The 15622-nt window shown below is 30.5% G+C and overlaps 5 protein-coding genes across 5 annotated transcripts; all 5 read right to left on the bottom strand. All coding sequences in view use genetic code 12, as the record gives it.

Annotated features, from left to right (window-relative positions):
- Positions 1-1383: 1383 nt before the first annotated feature.
- On the bottom strand, positions 1384-5604 carry LRG1 (Lrg1p; the record flags this gene model as incomplete). Its single annotated transcript, XM_002546199.1, has 1 exon — positions 1384-5604. The coding sequence occupies one exon, from the start codon at positions 5602-5604 to the stop codon at positions 1384-1386; it is 4221 nt and encodes a 1406-aa protein (XP_002546245.1).
- A 3260-nt stretch (positions 5605-8864) lies between these two features.
- CTRG_01026 (snoRNA-binding rRNA-processing protein) lies at positions 8865-9416 on the bottom strand (the record flags this gene model as incomplete). The annotated part of the gene is made up of 1 exon (XM_002546198.1): positions 8865-9416. One exon carries the CDS (start codon positions 9414-9416, stop codon positions 8865-8867), a length of 552 nt encoding a protein of 183 aa, XP_002546244.1.
- Positions 9417-9984: 568 nt separating this feature from the next.
- Positions 9985-10824, bottom strand: CTRG_01025 (mitochondrial 54S ribosomal protein uL3m; the record flags this gene model as incomplete). The annotated part of the gene is made up of 1 exon (XM_002546197.1): positions 9985-10824. The coding sequence occupies one exon, from the start codon at positions 10822-10824 to the stop codon at positions 9985-9987; it is 840 nt and encodes a 279-aa protein (XP_002546243.1).
- Positions 10825-11144: 320 nt separating this feature from the next.
- Positions 11145-11816, bottom strand: MRPL6 (mitochondrial 54S ribosomal protein uL6m; the record flags this gene model as incomplete). The annotated part of the gene is made up of 1 exon (XM_002546196.1): positions 11145-11816. One exon carries the CDS (start codon positions 11814-11816, stop codon positions 11145-11147), a length of 672 nt encoding a protein of 223 aa, XP_002546242.1.
- Positions 11817-12135: 319 nt separating this feature from the next.
- On the bottom strand, positions 12136-15375 carry CRM1 (exportin; the record flags this gene model as incomplete). Its single annotated transcript, XM_002546195.1, has 1 exon — positions 12136-15375. The coding sequence occupies one exon, from the start codon at positions 15373-15375 to the stop codon at positions 12136-12138; it is 3240 nt and encodes a 1079-aa protein (XP_002546241.1).
- Between the last annotated feature and the right edge of the window lie 247 nt (positions 15376-15622).

The raw sequence follows: 15622 nt of genomic DNA, 5'->3' as shown, positions 1-15622 counted from the left end.
TCTGTTCTTGTCAGCGAATACCATATTTTTAACCTTAATGAAGTTTTCAAGATGTTAGAGAAAATAAAGTATAATTCTATATATTGCTTTTCAACTTATGATCAATGGGTGTTGATCTTTATTTTTGCTGTAAATCACTAAATCAACCCAACGTCTGTCATATAAATTAGAATAATCCGATTTGCGCCTTAACTCCATTCTCATCATCATCATCATCATCATCATCATCATCGGCAAAATCATCGGCAAAATCAAGATATGTATATCGTGCTTTATAATATTTTTTACTATTGTTCTTTATTTTAGAAAAAGCCTCCTCCCCCCCCCCCCCATATCACAAAAGAATCATAAATATCAAAACCTTACGATGAGCATCTTCATCATCATCATCATCATCAACAACAACAAGAGACCAAAAATTTGAATTCAACAATCAACAATCAACATTTCTATTGTTGACGTTCATTGAATTCATTGTTATGGAAATTAAAAAGAAGCCAATTCATGCATATGCAAAGTTAACCCTGTAATAGAAACCAGTAAATAAATAAATAAATAAATAACTCCAATTACTCGTCTATTCATTCAAATGATTCATGAATAAAAAAAGAGACCCTTTTCTTTATGGAGGGCGTTTGTTTTAAGAATGATATAATACAATATAATATAATATACTGTATGTTAAAATGAATCAAATTCTGATCAACTCTTGAACAAACTAATATATCATCAACAATAATATGAGCATTTTTCATGATACTTAAAATTGGTTTTTGTATGTATAAGAGATATCACAAATAAAATGTCTCTCAATTAAATGCATATAAAGAATGTTATTCTATTTCCACATTGAATACCACTCTTATTCCTACTTCAACTCATGTACCCCCGTCCCAAATCCAATCCAATTCAATCCAATACAATTTTTGGTATTTTCATTTAAAATATCCAAGTCGCGTCTTTGTGTAATTGGTATATTCTGTTATTGATAACATCAAGAAGAAAACATTCTCTATGAATCAAAGCATTACAAATTTATACGCAGCAGCATGTTATATTTATCATTTTATTAACTCAAGACTCGTACTTGAAAAGTGTAATGCCATTCCATTAGCAGATATCACAGTACATATCATTTCAAAGACAAGTTAAATTAAATCGAATATTCCTTTTTGTTTTTTGATCTATTTTACACGTCCTCTTAAATATTTTGAAAAAAGTACACGAAAAACTCCACCAGTGTAATTTTCATTTCATTTCAATAATCTACACTATTCATCATCATATCTTTTGTAATAATAATAATAATAAAACCCGTAGATGTCCTTTAATATGTACATATATATAAATACATATACTTTAATAACTACAGACGAATGTCATTTAATTACCACCTGTGGAACTTGATGTTGTTGCCATTGTTGCAACACCTTTTTCAATCTTGTTCATAATTTCTTTACTTGATAATTCTTTCTTTGGCAAGTTATCAAATCCACAAATATCATAAATATCCAACAATTCATTAGGTATTGTAGAAAATTCTTCTTGATTCTCTAATAGTTGATTAACAACTTCAATAGCCAAAAAGTAATTCTCTCCTGGTGCTGATCCAACAGTACTATTACCTCCTGAACTTCCATTTGAAGAATCATTTGCTGAACTAGCAGTAGCTTTTGAAATTAAAATATTTGGTGCAATAACCGTGGCCAAATTATGGGAATCCATTTTAGAGCCTGTTTCTTCATCAATTTCAGCAAATGAAGCCACCCAACTAAAGAAATACAACAATACTTCAACCAAATTTCGATGACTTCTAGGTAACATACAATACGCCATTTGTAAAATCTTCTTTCTAATCATTGGATCAGAAACACGTTGTGATGAAATCCAAATATCATATAAATTAAATGTCAACAAAGGATTTGGAAGTTCTCTCAACCATTTCTTCATCAACGCAGCTAATTGAACGGCACTTTGTAAACTGAAATCTGGTGATTGCAATGGATTCTTATTGATTTGTTCAGTCAATTCACGCAACTTCTTGATATTACCATTCAATCGGAAAATACCTTCGACTGACATATCCTTTTGTCTTAAAGCTGCAATTATATCATCAACAACTATAGGAATTCTCAATTTTGAGGGTCCAACTCCCAAATCAGAATCAATACCATATTTATTGGTCAAAGTTTGTAAATCAACTCCAAATACTGCCATATTCTTTTCCTTCTTGGTGTCTCCAAATCTAAACTTATCCCAGAAAGTACCACCACCTTGTTTCTTAATTTGTACTAATGAAATCAATTCATCTTTATTTGCATAATTACTACTGATTTGACTCAATATTTCAACTGCAATGTGACGGATAATATAATGTTCATCTTTGGATAATTCCGAATAATACTTTTGCTTGCGATTTTCGTCTTTATCAATAGGCTGTGGAGGCTGTGATGAATTCAAAATATTCTCCAAAACACCTGTTGGAGTAATAACCGAAGTTGAAGCGCGTTGTCCAGTACTTCTCAATCTATGAGGGGTACTTTGGCGTTGATACAAACTATTATGATGCTTAAATGCATTTGGTCGTTGATCTCTAGCTTGTTCAGCAGCAACAATTCTTGGAATATCATCCAATGTTAATGATCGTTCATTTTTCAATAAATCTGAAGTGCGATCAAGATTGGTGTTTGTAACTTGTCGTTGTGGTTCGTCTCTAATTTTAAGTGATTTCTTTCTTGAAACAGAAAATTTCTCATTTTCACCACCATCTTCAAATGACAATTGTGATGTAGTGCTTGTTTTTCTGGCTTCTGTTATTGGAGGTGGTTGTTCAAAACTGAGGTCATTCAATTCTTCAGTAATTGTGTGTTCAGAAACATTCTTAAACTCTTCCTTCTTGGCTTTATCTGCTTCTGGGGCCTCAACAATAATAGATTTTCTTGCCTTTTTCTTGACTGATTTGGATAATTTCTGGCTTTGACGTTTACTTCTTAACCTTGTAACATCATTCAATGTCTGTGAATAATTATCTTCAGCAGTATATTCAGTATCTTCTGACTCCCTTTCAGCTGAGAAATTTTCAGGAACTTGGGTCAAGTCAATCTTCATCACAGAACGTGATCTGAATAAAGCAATCTTCAATAAATAAATCAATTGAGACAAATCGGACACCACCTGGAATCCAACATCATAATTCTCACATTGACAATTTTTACAAATAATACATTGATGGATCAAAGCAAATTTGGTATCACTAGCTTCAGATACAGGAATTGTTCTTTCACAGGATGAACACACAAAACATTTAATATGCCAACGATTATTATCCAACTTAAGACATGATCTTTCAATACTTTTAGCACAAGAACTACAAGCATCGGTTGAAACCGCAGGAATAGCTAATTTGGAATTAATCAAATTAACTTGGGTAATTTCATCTCCGGCTAATAAATTGATTGCTTCATGTTCAGAAGTCAACTGCAAAAACTTTTCAATTGCATTTGTTGTTCCATACAATTTATTCAACTTTAAAGCATTGTACAATCCAATTCTAATCAACAATTTCAAATAATGAGCACATCCAGTAATAACAGACAACAATTCTGCAGACAAACTTCCAGATTTGGCAATATGATCAGATTTCCTTAGAATAGCTAGATAACTCATAATTTTACCTGTGATATTTCTTGGTTCCTTTTTAAGCATTTGAAAATATTCATCTTCAGTACTTGATGATTCCAGATCATCATGATTAGGAGTGCCATATTTTTCATGTAACAAATCAGTTGAACTATTGCACATGCGGAAAACATAATCTAAAGCATTAAATAAAACTTCAACGTTAAGTACCAATTTCCCAGTGACAACAATTCCATTAAACTTATTCCCCGTGCATGCATAAAGCAACATATCGGAAATACACTTGGCGGTGATTTCTTCATATCCAGAAAGAGTCAACCAACATTTCATAACCACCTGTTCAATTTGTTGTTCAACAGCAATCAAGGTTGCGGAATCAATTTTTTTGCCATTTGTATTGCCATCTTTCAACAATTTTAATCCACTTAATGTTTCATCAGACAAATCAAATAATTTTTGCAACCCAACTGAATCTGGACTAATACAGACATTCCAAAATTTATGTACCATATAACATTCTGGATGCCAATGTTGATTTCTTCCACCTCTATAAAGTTCAACAAACTGTTTCACAATAGAAGATTGACAACCTTCACAATGAGATGCATATAATTTAGAATAATGGAAATGGCAATAAATATTGTTTTCATGCTCGTAGTAACTTTCATCTGATTCAAAAACTCTTTGACAAACATGGCATTTAAAATGTTCCAAATGATATTTATTACCCAAAGCGGTGATATATGGACCTCTCAAAGCAGAATTACACGAAAAACAAATCAAATCCAACTTCTTGAAATAATCATACTCACATAAGGCTACTTGGATGGTTGACCCATCTTCTATTCCTTGGTCATTCTTGTTAGGTACATCATAAGGAAAGAATTTTGCTGAACATTGTTTGCCACATTCATAACAAGTAAAACAATCGACATGATAAGCACTTTGTAAAGCACGAACAAACTGACTAGTTATTTCCAATCCACATTTTGCACAAATCTTTCTTGCCTTTTTTCTTGTTCCCTTTTTAGTTGGCAGTGAGCGATCCAGGGAATTACGTGACGACAGCTGCTGCAACTGTTGTTGTTGCTGCTGCTGCTGTTGCTGTTGAGTTGGGAAAGATCCTGGTAGTATTGGAGCATGATTGCCATATTTCTCGACACGTTCTCGTTGTTGTTGTTGACTTTCTGGACTGGGTGATACTGCTATGGAATGACGCTGTGAAGGGTCCAATGCATATTTAGAATTGGATGGAACGGTATTTGACCGACTTTCTCGAGTTTCAACATTATTGGACGATGATTGCATGGAATAAGTAGCATTGTACAGTTTTGAAGTTTCATGTGATAGCTGAGGTCTATTTGTTGAGAAATCAAATTCATCATTATCTATTTCTTTGTTTTGTCTTTGTTGCTGTAGGGTATCTGGAGTGATATAAGTTGGTTCGGGTTTTCCAGGAATTGGAGGGATCAAACTCTTCCAATTTGGTTGTGTTATTGGTTTATGTTGGATTGGTTTTTGATTCTCTCGAAGATTTTGATTACTGTTATTAGTATTGGTGATGGGATTTCGCATTGATACTTGTCTTCTTGGTTTTGATGTAGGAGAAGGTGGAGGTGGCGGGGCTGCTTGTAGTGGAGGCGCACCGCTAGTTTGATTTTGCATTATGTTATGATATCGACCATCATGATGTATTGGATAGAATAATCGTTTGTGATTGCTTGTAGTATGAGAATGTGATCGGTTATGACCAAATGGGTTGAATTTTCTTTTTGGACTTGAATCATTATCATGTTTAGTTGGGGAGTCAATTTCTGGTTCAGCAACTATTGATCCTCTGTTATCGGGACTTTCGACAATATTAATAGTTGATCGAGGATTATAAGGATGTTGTTGTTGATTATGACGATGATGATGATTTTGGCTATTACCCCGTTGTGGGGTTTCAAGCGACTGATGATTCATACTTATGTCAAATGGATTAATTACCCCAAAGAAAAAAAAAAAAATAAAAATAAAAATTATTGAAACAAAGTTGACAAATAAAAGAAAAACCAAAAAATAAACTCGTTGTTCTCAATCAAAATCAACAAAAAAATCCAATAATAATAATAACAAATACAAATACAAATACAAATACAAATAGGACCTTAAATTTTCTTTGTTGAAAGTTTTTTCGTTACTTCTTTCTTATATTTTTTTGGATTGGGGGGCAAGTAGTAGTAATAGTTGGTGGAGGTAGAAAAAGGAGGAGGAACAATGTCAAATAGTTCTTATTCTTACCTTTTTATTAATATTTTCTGTCTTGATCTGTAGTGTAGAAATGACAAACACTCTAGGGTACAGTAATCAACAAAAAATAAAACAAAGCCAAAGACAAAAACAAAAACAGGGTATAAGAAACCTTTCAATCGATTGAACCAAATAATAGCAAATTTACGAATTCGTTTTTAGTTTACCCTATTAAGCCCAAAATATATAACACGGCAAAGAATAGAAATTGGTGAAATTAATTTGAGTCTTTTTGATTTTGTTGAATTGTTTATTTTAAAATGTCGTGCTAAAAATAAACTCAATTTTTTTTGTTTTTTTGGTTGTTGTTTGTTTTGCACTGTCTATGTCTCTTCAAGTGTCAGTGTTAATTTGTTTCAAAATGACAATCGACAATTTTGCTTAAAGTGGATTGGATACTTTCTTTCTTTCTTTTTGTTGTTATTATATGTTATAGAAATAAATAAATTAATTAGTTAATAGTTTTGTCCAGATACAGGGGTTGAATATATGATACTAGGGACAAAAGTATTTTGTTTGAAAAGGAGTGACGAAATAGTTGGAAATCAATAAATAAAGTAAACAAAAGAAATGATTAAATCACACTGTTACTCTGATGATATATAATGGTTTGATAGTTATAGTTATAGGTGTTGATGTTGATGTAGTTGTGATTAATACAGCAAGATTATGCTGTCAAATTTTTTGGATTTCTCTTCCTCTGTTGTTACTGTTACTGTTACTCGTTGTGATTGTTTATTACTTTTAGACACCGCACACTCACACTCACACACTCTCTCTCACAGACTATACTTTTTTTTTCTGCCTTTCTGTTCGTGTAGTTTGGGTTAAAAAAAAAGAATAGGACAACTTTCTTCTATTTGTAATGGATGGTTGGTTGTGGTAGTTGATCAGATCTGTGTTGTTTCAAATCTTGGTTAACTGTCAATTGATAGATAAGTAGATAGTTGGTTATAAATGACAACAATTGATAATGTGAATAAGAAGAAGACAGAATATAAACTGAATAAATTTTTCTTTCTCTTTTTGGTTTGATTTGTTCAAAATTCATCAAAAATGTAAACAAATGGACAAGACACACGACTTGCGATTACTTTACTGTTAAACTGTTAAGAAAAAAAAAATTTTTTTATTGTTGTTGTCGTTGTTGTCTCATTTCGTTTTGGGTTGTAATTTGTCTAAATTTGGTTTCTGTGTATTTTTAAAGGAGTCGTGTACTTTGTGCTGCTGTTGCTGTTATTGTGCACATGAACACGCACACGCTCAAGCACACATCAACCCATATTCTTAAAGTTTAAATCTATGAGACATACATTAAACGTTGGACAAAGAATTACACATTCATCAACTATCAACTATCTACTATCTGCTACTGCAATCACGTCAAATGTAATTAATATTGATACAAGTACAATAACTGGCAGATTAATAGTTATTCGGGGCGGGTTCATGGTGATCTAATCTGTAGTCGTAGTCGTCGTCGTGGACGTACAAGTAAACCATTAAAATAAAATTTAAGCGAATTTTACATCATCAAACCATCAAACTATTTTATTCAAAGATGTGACAAATTGTTACAAATAATAACAAAAATTGATTAACACTGTAATCCGACGTGTCATTGTCTTTCGTTCCTTTATGGAGGGTTTCCCTTTACTTATTTATTTCTTTTTCTTATTTTCCTTTACTACTCAACTCCTCTTTATGTTGCATTGATTGTTTCCACACAGACATGGATTTAAAGACGCCCTTTCTTCTATTTTGATTTGATTTCTGAACCCGTAAATCTTTCTTTCTTTCTTACGAACACTACTTTCTTCTTCATCCTCCTCTTACTCTCACTGCAAACCAATATCCTCATATTTTATGCAATGCATACTTTACATGTACAGTCCTACTGCATTATTCTCGGTTTTAGCACAACATTGTGTCTTATGTAATATGACTTAAACAAACCTTTATTCATGTTTAGTCCCCTTTTCAGTATAATTTATTTGTGCATCTACAATAATAATAATAATGCTACAGAATTTTGTGACTCGTGCTTGATATCTTTCTTTTGTCTTACTTTTTTTTTTTACACTTTTTCGTAGTGTAGCTTATCCTTGTTCTTGTTCTTGTTCTTGTTGTTGTTCGTCAATTGACTTGAGGTCTGGCCAATAGCAGTTTCTCTCTAGTAACAAACCATACATTGTCTAAGACACACAGACACGAATTCATACCCCCCCTTTCTCTTTCCCTTTACCTTCCCCTTTTTTTTATTATACTCGACCAGTAATCACAACTATCGCTAATCAAGACTATAATTATTGGTCTATCTTGTTAATCATTGTATTTGTACCACTTCAAATTATAGCCAAATAATTGGCTCCACCACAAAGTGTACTACATCTTTAACTCAACCAGTGCATACTTGATTCTCGGAATGATATCGTGTTTACCAATATAAGCTTATTGTTTATTCATCTACAATGTCTAACACAACACGATTCAAACAAATAAAAAAATAAAAATAAAAGAACTTTAACCTTACTCCTATTCTTAATTCTATTTCTCTTTGATTATATAATCCATAGTCGTGTGTACTCTACTTCATTAGTGGTTACACTAAACTCATACTCTCTTTCACCAATATTAAATCTGTCTATTAATCAAATTATACACGTAAATTAAGGTAAAGTAAAGTAAAGCAACATAAAGCAAACTAAGCACACCCGTTTATTCAACGATAATATGCATGGAAAACAAAAGGATTTACGGAGTGCAATTACTGTCGATTTAAAATTCCTTCTCTAGCAACCCTTTCCAATGAGCATCGAATTTCATTTCAAATGTAAGGAATTTACTGTACAGTTGTACATCACTTAGTAAACATTCCCTTATTACTATTATCACACTATGTGTTGTTGTTTTTTTTTTTGGAAAATTTTAACTTAGGATAATTCATAATCATCAATTTTATTTCTATATTTAAGAACATTTCTTTTAATTTTAGAACTATCAACCCAAGTCAAATAATCTTCCATATTTCTAGTTACCAAATAAGCAGGATCAGTAATTACATTTGGACCAACTCTAACATGACCTTGTTCAATAAATTTAACTGCATCACTAATAGTTTCACTCATTTTTAAACGACACATAACAACACCAATTCTTCTTCGACAAAAACTACTAACGGTTACTTTATTTTCTAAATCGGAAATTTTTGATTTTGTAGCTAATATACCCATATCATATAATTTATCTAATAATAATTGTTCATGTTTAATTCTATATGGATCTGTTGCTTGTAGTAATGATAATTTATGAGCTAATTTTCTAATATCACCACACATTCGATTATATTTATGATAATCTTCACGATTTTGTAAATGATAAGTTCTCATGACTTGAGTGTCACGATGTCCTTGATCTTGTTTCCAATTAAGGAAATCAACTTTCTTTAATAATTTCTTTTCGTGATGTTTCAATACTCTAACCATTGTGGGATAAATGATAACTATACTTGGTGATAATTAGAAATAATAGATGGGTTAGTTCTCAAGATGAGCTTGTAGATAATTTTTTCTTTTTCTTTTCTCCTCTGCCTAAATTCTTCTCTCTCTCTGTCTCTGTCTCTCTCTGTCTATCTGTCAATTGTACACGACCTCTTTTTTTCATTCTCACTATTTAAGCAGAACACTTGCCACATGAAATTTTTATTGAAATTTTTTTTTGACCTTCTTCTTCTTCTTCTTTTCTTCTTCTTCTTCATCGCCAGAAGATCAATTTCGTTCAATCGTACATGGTTCTTGTCTTTTCCCAGAACCATCCGGGAATTGTCTTCATTCAATGGTGTATCAAATTTTAATTTTTTGGAACCCCCCTTTCATTATGATATAAAAAGGACTTTGTCTTTTTATTTATTCAATTTTTTTTTAAGTGAATCTTAAGCCAGGTGGTTTGATTCATTTAAAAGGAAAATGAAAAGAATAAATATGATTATTATTATCAACAAACTATTTTATCTATTTATTTACAAGAATATATTAACCTATATATGTATAAGTATCAATTTTCAACTTTGTTTAATCTTGCTAAACGATCACCATAAATTTTAATAGCATCTCTAACTCTAACAATACCTCTTTTTGGACCTGGTACATTACCTTTAACAATTAAAACACCAGCTTCTTTATCAGTAAATAAAACTTCTAAATTAAATTCAGTTTTATTATTACAACCCATTCTACCAGGCATTTTTTTACCTGGTAAAACTCTACCAGGATTTTGATTACCACCCATTGCACCAGGAGTTCTATGAGCTTTTGAAACACCATGAGTTGCTCTACCACCACTAAAACCCCATCTTTTCATAACACCTGCAAATCCTTTACCTTTAGTAATACCTTTAATATCAACTTTTTGTCCAACTTCAAAATAATCAGCAGTTAATTCAGTTCCTTTTTCAATTAAATTATCTGATTTTAAAACTCTAAATTCTCCAATTTTATATTTTGGTGAAATTCCAGCATCTTCAAACATTTTAATACTTGTTTCATATTTATTATTTTTTAATTTATCAATACTACCAACAAGTATTGAATCATATCCATAATCTTCTGAATTTTTAGAATTTATAACTTCACATGAATCAATTTCTAATACTGTTGCAGGTATAGCTTCACCTGATTCTCTAAACCATGTAATCATACCTCTTTTAATAGCAAATAATCCTGGTCTTTCTAATAATAATTTACGTTGATTTTTAATTTCAACTGAATGATTAATTGATGGTGCTGTTGTTTTCATTGATGTTATAGCATGAATACTGGTGATTTTAGCAACATTACGTGTGAATGTTGTATTTAATGGTTTCAAACAAAACCCAGTTTGTTTTAGACTAAACATTATTTATCAATAGTTGTTACTAAATTAATCAAGTTATTTCAATTACTATTGGTTCATTGAAAAATTTTTTTGTTTGATTTTTTTTTTTTTTTCCTCCTCCTAGTCTCACTCACTCAAGAGTAAAATGTGCGTGTACTTTGACAATGCAGGAGTATTGAATATTTGGGTTAATAAAATCAAATAATCATCAATGAATTGAATTCCTAATTTTTTATTTTATTTATTTAATAATTATAAGAATGAATATATACAAGTAATACTAATATCATATCCAAGCAAATGATAATGATAATAATACCAACAACAAATGAATCATTTATTTATTTAACTTTTCTTTGTTTTAAAACAATAGTTTCATCATCAACAAAAATCCCTTTACCTTTATAAGGTTCAGGTTTTTTATGTTCTCTAATAACAGAAGCAAATAATTTAACTTGTTGTTTATCAATACCTTCAATAATTAATCTTGCAGGACTTGGAGTTGAAACTTTTAACCCTTTTGGAATTTTTAATTTTGGAGTAAAAGGTAATCCAATTTTTAAAGAAATTAAATCTTCTTTAGTTTCTTCATTTTTTTCTAAATTTGCTCTATAACCAGTTCCAACAAATTTAACAATTGATAAATGTCCTTCAGTTATACCAATAATATTATTATTTAATAATGATCTATAAGTACCCCATAATGAACGTTGGATTTTATTTTTGGGTTTTTTAACATTAACAATTAAATTTTTATTCGATTCATCATTTTTAATATTTATAAAATCTGGTATTTCAGTACGTAATTTACCTAATGGTCCATTAATAATAACTTGTCTATCTAATTTATAAGTTTGATTCCCTTTAGTAAATGATTTACAAAATTCATGTGGAATTGATTCAATTGAATAATTAACTCCTTCATATAATTTAATAGGTTTTTTACCAACATTCGATAATATTCTACCACTAGTTGAAAATGAACGAATCCCAAATTTACCTATACTATTCATCTCTATCAAATAATGATCCTCTTAAGTTCTTTGGTTGGTCTGTCAATATATATATCTAATATAACCCTCTTGTATTGACTATAGAGGAATGAAGAGAAAAAAAAAAAAAATTTCTCACTTTGGTTTTTGGAAAATTCACCAATGAAAATAGTCGTGTGTATGGTTACAAGTCGATGTGTCACGTGATTCGTTTTTTTGGTTAAAAAAAAATGAAAAGATCTTTTTCACAAAATTATATATACATCTTATACATATATATATATATAAAATACAAACATAATGGATACTACGACTACTCTTATTACTATTATTATTATTATTATTCATCATCCATTTCAGAAGGTCTAATTAAACCACCAACTTGTAAATCTTTTTCTCTTTGAATTCTAGCTCTTTCTTCTTTTTCAATTTCTTTATCTTCAGCAAATAAATAATCAGTTGGATCTCCTCCAAATTCTTTCAATTGAACCAAGAAATCTCTTAAAATAGATTTAAATTTATATAAATCATTGTAAACACTAGTTAATACTTTCAAGAAATTAACCAATTGTTCTTGTTGCAAATTGGCAAATGCAGATGATAATAATTGTGATAAATATTGCTTCAAGAAATCAGAATTACTGGTTCCTTGTGGTGCTTGGTCAGGAGTATATAATGGATTCTTAATAACATTATCTTGAACTAAATGTATCAATTGTGCCAATAGTTGTGATTGATATCTAAATCCAGCTTTATGATCAGGTTGTGTGAAAACATACAAAGTATCTGATAAAATTTGGAAATAAAAATTCTCATAAAATGCTTTGGTAAATGGTGTATCACCCAATTTTTCAACATTTTCAATCAATTCTAATGTTAATGATAATCCATTATCTTCAACTTCTCTATTATTATGCTTAAATGCCCATAAAGCTGCATTAATCAATGATTGGAACGCTTCTCCTGATAATTGCAACAATCCTTGGAATGATTTAGCATTGATTTCTTTCAATAATTTATAAAATTCAACTCTATGTTCGGGATATTCAACAAAATCATTCTTAATCATATCTAATGTACATTCAAAAACATTTTGTAAAATCAAAACCACTCCATCAGGAATTAAATGTCCCGCCTTGGAAACTAATGCAGTTAAACATCTTAAAACTTCAGCATCTCTTGCATCTGGAACATTAGAACTGTAATCTTCTAATACAGCACCAAATAATGGTTGAGCCAAATCTCGAACAATTTCTTGTAAATTATCAGCTTGATTAATATAAGTTTCAATCATCTTCAAAATTTCCTTCTTGATGGTTCTTAATCCTCTAACTTTAGGTGTTTTAGTAGCAATTATACCATCCTTAGCAACAGAATCAGAAATCATTTGTGAAACAGCTTTATACATGGTCAACATATCAACATATAATCCACCCAATTGTGAATAGAATCCAGGTCCTAAAGCTTTACAAACAGATACATTGGTTTTAATAATATTGGCAATGATTTTAACGGTATCAGTATTGGTTAATAATTCCGGATCTTGATGAGCTTGTTGAATAATTGCTGTCCATGCCATATTTGGTAAAGCCATCAATTCTCCCAATAGTTTATCTCTGGCTTCTTTATTATTTTGCGCACTAACGATAATACCACAAGCTTCATAGAAAGTATGAACTTGTTGTGGTTGTAAATCCTCTGTTATAGATTGAATATTATTGATAATTTCATTAATAAAAGGTTCAGATTCATTCAATTGTACCACAACAAAATGTTTCTTACATTTCATGGTAATTTTAATAAAAGTATCACATGCCATATCTTGAACCCCTTCATGAGTTTCATGCATAAATTCAAACAATTTATTAACCACTGTCTTTAAGAATTTCCAATGAGCTTTTAAGAATCTAGGGTATTGACCAACAATGTACATAATATTGGAAGCAACCACTGCTTTATTGTCTTTTCCACGTTTCATTTCTGTCAAGGACAACAAATCCTTAACAACACTAACTAAAAATCTCTTTTCCATATCTTCATTCATGGCACCAGATATCGAACCAATGGCCCAACATAAAGTATTGATATTTTGCCAGGACCATTCACTTTCATCAATTTGTCTAGCCAATTTTTCAATCATAATTTGTTCAGTGTCAACAACATTCAAATGAGTAAGATAAACTAAAACTTCTCTCATGGATTTATACAATTGAATGGTATCACTTTCTTTAACAAATTCACGAACAATTTCTCCTTCGTCATTTTCAACAACCAAAACTTCTTCTGGTCTGGCCATATTTTCAATGATAACTAATCTTAATTTTGACAAAATTTCTGCATATCTATGTTGTCTCAAAGGGAATTTTTCCAAAACAGCTGGATCTGGTGCTCCACCAGAAGATCCACCTCTGAAATTATTACCATAAGTTAATTGCATCATTGGAGATAATTGACTACTTGGTAAATCTCTCATTTCTTTGAATAAATCATAAACAAAACTTGACCAGAAATCTAAAGTTGTTTTAAACAACTCACGTTCTTCAATTCTTGATAATTCTAATAGATAATACAAAGCATTTTGTAACAATTCTCTAGCTTCTTCATGTTTCTCCAACAAAAGTAAATGATTACCCAAAAAGGTACATAAAAACATAGCAAAATCTTGCAAGAATGATTGATCATTAGAAGAAGCAACTTTATAAGAATTCCTCAAATTAGTAGTAATTGGAACAATAGAATAAATTTGTTCCAAAGTATTCTTGAAATAAATCAAAGTTTTTTCATTGTCGCCCGGTAAGGCTGACACTTCAGTTAAACATTTTAATGCGATGGCTCTAGTATCAGCAGGAGCTAAAAATTTAGTAGATAAAAGACTCAATAAATCAGTTTGATAGATATAATCAGTAGGGATCCATTGAATATATTTTAATAAAGCGTTCAAAGTGGCAATGATCAATGAAGGTTTAGTAGTTTTATCTAAAATCTCATAACATAATTTAAAAATTTTTTCAAATTCATTCTTCATACTAATTTTCAATTGTTGAGCTTTAGCTTGAGTTAATTGATCTTGACTATAATCAAAAACTTCTTCGCTTAGTAATTTCAAAATAATCATATTATTTTCACAAACGTTATAAGAAGATCTTGAACTCATGACAATTTCTGGAATGAATTCAGGCCAATTATGTGGCCATTCTTGTTTCAAGACAGAAACTAATGTTAAATCAATCTTATTAATCAAAGCACGCTGAGTTTCAAATTCCTGTTCATTATCACAAAGACTAATAATCATATTGACAATGAAATTTCTAATACCAACTCTTTCATTATCAGGGATAGTTTTCCATCTATATTGAATTAATTTATTCAATGATGACAAAGCGATATATTTTGATTGAGCATTGCTTGAATTTGATAATATTTTATCGGAAAATTTCCATGAATCAGGATGTTCTTGAAATTTGTTCAAAACCAATTGAGCATTTTTTTGATCATTACCTGATCCTTTATAAAAAGTATCAACAACTTGATCAAATAAAGCAATATCTAAATCTTTCGAAAAATCTAAAATTGCCTCCATAATTGTGTTAACCTTTTTAAAGTAATTTCAGAATAATAGACGATGATGATGGTGATGATGATTGAATATTAAAAACTAGTTGGCTTACTATATGGTTTGTTTTTTAGTTCTTTTTTTTTTCTAAGTTGGTTTGTTTTTTTTTTCTTCTTCTTCTTGTTTCTGTCTCTCAGTTATTTTTTTTTTTCGTGCACGTTAGAGATTTTTTTTCCGTTTCCTTTTGTCTGATTGAAACAGGGGAAAGGAAGAG

Source organism: Candida tropicalis, assembly GCF_000006335.3.
Source record: "Candida tropicalis MYA-3404 genomic scaffold supercont3.1, whole genome shotgun sequence".
Lineage (NCBI taxonomy): Eukaryota > Fungi > Ascomycota > Pichiomycetes > Serinales > Debaryomycetaceae > Candida > Candida tropicalis.
This window is presented reverse-complemented; position numbering and strand designations above follow the sequence as displayed.